The 5,284-nt window shown below is 29.2% G+C and overlaps 1 protein-coding gene across 2 annotated transcripts in view; it reads right to left on the minus strand.

Moving 5' to 3' along the window:
* Positions 1–3,516: 3,516 nt before the first annotated feature.
* The window catches only part of LOC106464595 (coiled-coil domain-containing protein 169-like), a 12,203-nt gene continuing 10,435 nt past the window's right edge, over positions 3,517–5,284 (minus strand). For both annotated transcript variants that reach the window (XM_022392334.1, XM_013924750.2), the window contains exon 7: positions 3,517–3,970. In XM_022392334.1, the coding sequence (XP_022248042.1) occupies positions 3,844–3,970 (127 nt within the window). In that variant the 3' untranslated portion in view covers positions 3,517–3,843. The remainder of the gene's footprint in view (positions 3,971–5,284) is intronic.

Genomic DNA, 5,284 nt, shown 5'->3' on the forward strand with positions numbered 1-5,284 from the left:
TCAACTTGAAAAAAAAAACTGCCCAGTGGAAGGTTGAAAGATTGGGAAGTTTTTTTTGTTGTTGTTTTTTTTATGAGTTTCAGTTTCATAAAACATTTTTTGAGGAAGTTTCATGGTTTACATAATAAGAAGAATATTTTTTTTACTATATTCAATTCGTCTAGAGACTAAATAAATACCAGATCATCAGTATTTTGTGTATAAATATTAAAATATATGTATTCATGATCAAATTGAGTTATGCAACATCATTGATTGCTCTAGGACATCGTTTTAATATTTTTCAATACCAGGGACTGGCTAATTGCCTCCCGAATCTGTTAGGGTAAAACGAAAAGCCATTACGAGTTATATGCAAATATTCTGTCAGTTTTTTTTTTGTTTTTTGTTGTTGTTGTTGTTGTTTTTGTTTTTTTCGTATATTTGTTAGTTTGTTTTTGTGAAATCCTACGGACTGACAAGGTGGTTGAGACAGACCGACACCGGTCTGCGTACTGGTAGTTAAAAAACATTCATCTAGGACAAAGCTTGTGGTGAGAAGAACGAACGAGACACCTTCCTCAATGTTATATACTTCTGCAAAAGTTGCATTTCTTGTATTTTTAAGCGTTAAGAAGGTAATATTTGAAGGTCGTAAATAATATATCAAGAATTATTAATAGAACAGTAATACTTTAACCATATTCCTAGTAGTTTGTTCTTGTTTAATACATCTTCCTTGTTTAATGCTTTGGTTTCTCTCTTTGTTCAGTGTATTGTCCATATTCCCATCTTATTTAAATATTTGTCTTTGTTTAATGCTCTGTCCTTAATCTTATCTTGTTTAATATTTAGTCCTTGTTTGATTATTTGTCCTTATTCCTATCTTGTTTAACGATTTTTCTATATTCTTACAAAAATGTTACTTCAATCTTTTTAATGGTAACCAAGGGGTGTTTGGAAAAATTATCGCATTCAATTTGTATAACTTCACAATTAATTTTAAATACAATTTTAATTTACTATAATTTGAGGAATAATTTTTCCCACATATATTGTGTTAAAAAAAGGCAGTTTTTATTATCCAATTAAAGCCAACATCAAAGTTATGAATAGGAGTGTTTTATTTTTAGTAATCTTGGTAATATATTTTGTTATACAATCAACATAAAAATGTAATACAGCTTCAACTACTGAAGGGTTTATTTTTAGTAATCTTGGTAATTTATTTTGTTATACAATCAACATAAAAATGTAATATAGCTTCAACTACTGAAGGGTTTATTTTTAGTAATCTTGGTAATATATTTTGTTATACAATCAACATAAAAATGTAATACAGCTTCAACTACTGAAGGGTTTATTTTTAGTAATCTTGGTAATATATTTTGTTATACAATCAACATAAAAATGTAATACAGCTTCAACTACTGAAGGGTTTATTTTTAGTAATCTTGGTAATTTATTTTGTTATACGATCAACATAAAAATGTAATACAGCTTCAACTACTGAAGAGTTTATTTTTAGTAATCTTGGTAATTTATTTTGTTATACAATCAACATCAAAATGTAATACAGCTTCAACTACTGAAGAGTTTATCTTTAGTAATCTTGTTTATTTATATTGTTCTACAATCAACATAAAAATGTAATACAGCTTCAACAACTGAAGAGTTTATTTTTAGTAATCTTGGTAATATATTTTGTTATACAATCAACATAAAAATGTAATACAGCTTCAACTACTGAAGGGTTTATTTTTAGTAATCTTGATAATTTATTTTGTTATACGATCAACATAAAATGTAATACAGCTTCAACTACTGAAGGGTTTATTTTTAATAGTCTTGGTAATTTATTTTATTCTACAGTCAATATAAAAATGCAGTGCAAGGATATGAACATTGTTCTTAGGTGATGGAACTAATCAGAGTTCAATACGTTTTGCTTTTCTAAAACGTGTATAATTTTTTAATCATCTTGTTTCACCTCTATTCTAAGAAAACGTTTAATCATTTACTGAGTTTTGCTAACGTATTTGATGAGAGGTGGGAAGTTTTTCATTTTTTAACGTGTTTCTAAAAGTAGGTGTTTATTAGTGTTAAAGTGGAAGCTTAGGGATTGCAAGCTCAGGACCCTGTATGCTTATCGAGATTCCCTTATCACGAGATTTATAGAAGAGAATGTCACTGATATCGTCTGATCTGTTTCTTCTCATACATGATACATTGCTTAATCAAATTGGATTAAACTTCGACTATCTTATTAAATATTATCTAGTTTTAGCTTTAAAAATTAATAAAATTTCATTTAGTATTTTTGTCACTTTCTAAATTTTTTGTTGTGAAACACAATCGACACACTAGTTTACAGTTCAGACAGTTTTGCAAAAAAATTCATCGAATGTGATTTTTTGTTCTTCGTTTGACTCAAACTGCATAAAAAATCGAATTTATTTTCTATACTTTTTACTGATCTGTCTGCGTTTAGACAGATTTTTAACTAGTTCTGTTTTTTAGTATTAAACTTCCTTACAAACTACTAGAAAGTTGACTGTAATCAAGTTTAGTTTTTTACCTTCTTGCTGGTTGATGGTGACTTATTCAGACGTACGTACAAAAGGGATATGATTCAAGCGTGTATAAGGTAAGATCATAGTTTATAGCAAAGCTATTCGTGCAAGTGCTTAAAGTTTTACCAATCTCCTGTAGTTGTATTATTTTTAAGTTAAAAAAATACTGATAGTTTGATTACGTTGATAAAGTCAAAATAGGAAGTAATTAAATAAAATGTTTAAAATCCCTGGATCTGAACCACTAAAATCCCGAAATCCCGCGATTCAGAAAAAGCTTCGGGATTACAACCCCTAAATGTAATTTATTCATTACTATGCTCACCTTGATGTCTTGGTTATATAATATGTTAACGGAATATTTACCATTGTCTTCCTTATATACGTTCTATTCTATTGCTATAAAAATGGTCTGTTATTTATTTTTAATCTCACAACATAGTGAATAGATTCTGAAAACAACAACAAACATGGGATTTTTCAATGTTAACACTGTTAACGTAGCGACAAAATTGTAGTAGCGCGTCTCCAGGATAAGAATAATTCTTTTTTACAATATCTTAAATCGCCTAATTTTAAGTTGAACCAATACTTTATCTACAATTGTATATGTTATTTAGTTTAAAAAGCGTATCTTAATAGTAACTAGTTTTCCAAGTGTAATTATCACAGCAGCAAACGCTCAAGTAACTTCTCGATAGTAAGAAGTAAATTGAATTTTGGATAACAGAATAAATATGCACATATAGTAGAACAAAGAAATATACAACACCTTTTAACATAGTGTTTTTATATTGTGTATTAATATTTAAAGATAAAGGCTTTAGAATAAATAACCGCATTAATAATTCAGTAACAAAAGTTTAGGGTAAATCACCACATTGACATAATTGTTGCTTGTTACTAGACAAAAAAAGTAACGCTGGCCAATTATATATTTATAATTTAGTAAATTTCACTCAAGAATGTAAAAAAAATATTAATAATGATACGCGTTTAACAAAAACAAAATAAGTAATATGAAACAGATGTTTTCGGTTTTTTGGTAAGTTTAGTACTTCAATAGCCACCAAAACACAATTATCCAATCTTATTAAAATAAACTTTCAAAGATTTTTACTTTTGAAAGACTTCAAACGTCATATATTAAGTATGGCAAAAAGAAGTTGCTGGTAGCACTAAGAGCTGATCAAAGAGCACATATTCTGTACAGAGACTGTAGATATTTAGTATCCTACCTTATTAATGTATTCTCTCTAGTATATTTTATCAGAGCCAGTTCTGCAGCACACTAAACCTCTTCTTCTGGCAAGTTTTCTGTATCTGGTGTGTCCATCTTGGGGAGACTACGTACAGCTGCCGTCTTTTTGATGGGTCCTTTTTTAGGGTCAATTACTCGTTGATCAGGTGAAATGTTTCTGCAATATTGATGATTTTTTTATAATTACCTTTTTTTTTGCCAAATGTAAATTAATTGAATTGAACTGAAAATAGCAAAGCAAACTGAAATATTTGTCGAAAATTCTTCCTCAGAAATCGAACAACATTTTTATAACACTAACAATAGGTATTCCTTAGTGTATCAAACGAAGATACTAAGGGAAGTACTCTAAATTAAAAATAAATATTTTCGTAGGTGTAAATAAAAAAAATTCATTGATAAAATAAGATTTCTATGAAATTTTATTTGGTTTGTTTTGAATTTAGCGCAAAGTTAGTCGAGGGCTATCTGCGTTAGCTGTCCCTAATTTAGTAGTGGTAGACTAATGGAAAGATGGCAAGTCAATACAATCAACTGCCAACTCATGGACTACTCTTTTACCAAGAAATAGTAAGTGACCATCACAATATAACGCACCCACGCCTGCAAGGTGGAGCACGTTCAGTGAGGGGGGGAGGGGGTCATGAAATGTTGTATATGCAGCCTGAAACGAATATTTCGCTCTTAACTGAACGACAATAGCAGTTTACATTAAAAAAAAAAACATTTTACTTCGTCTAGTGATTACTCATCAATAATTGTTTTTCAACCTGAGTTTAATGTTAGTTCAGTGTTAATGTGGTATTCATAACGTCATATTCTGTGAAACAATGACGATGAATGTATTAGTTAGATAATACTATCTTCTTCTTGCTCTTTTTTTTTGAAAGTATGAATTTTAAAATTCGCAAACATTTTGCATATAATATTAAATGATGATTTAACAGCTCAAGTGCTCATATTTTATAGCTTATATTTTACTTATATAAAGGTAATAAAAAATGTCCTACTCTATATATTATTTCAACTCTAACTCTTTAGGAAGAAGAATAATCAAAGATAACAAAATGTAATGGACTTTAAAAGAGGCGTTTCAAGGCCAGAATGTACTCCCCTATTTAACTAAAATTAAATGAAAATTAAGGGGACAGCACTAACTGTAGTTGCTTCTTTTTAGTATCCTTTTTTTTATATTCTTCTTAACATTAGTACTGTACAATATTTTTCTACACTTTTCCTATGGTAGGGACCGCGGTAAGCCTACGAACTTACAACGTTAAAATCCGGGATCTGTTTACCCCACGGTAAATACAGCAGATAGCCCAATGTGGCTTTGTTCTACAAACAAACAATCCTATGGTATAAAATTTTTCCTAGATCACAAATGATTATGTCAATAGTTCATGAACTTAGAAAACTTGTATACTGGGACAAAAATTAAAGTGACAAAAGTTTTTTTTTTGTTTTGTTT

This window comes from Limulus polyphemus, unplaced genomic scaffold (assembly GCF_000517525.1).
Source record: "Limulus polyphemus unplaced genomic scaffold, Limulus_polyphemus-2.1.2 Scaffold1699, whole genome shotgun sequence".
In the NCBI taxonomy this organism is placed as follows: Eukaryota; Metazoa; Arthropoda; class Merostomata; order Xiphosura; family Limulidae; genus Limulus; species Limulus polyphemus.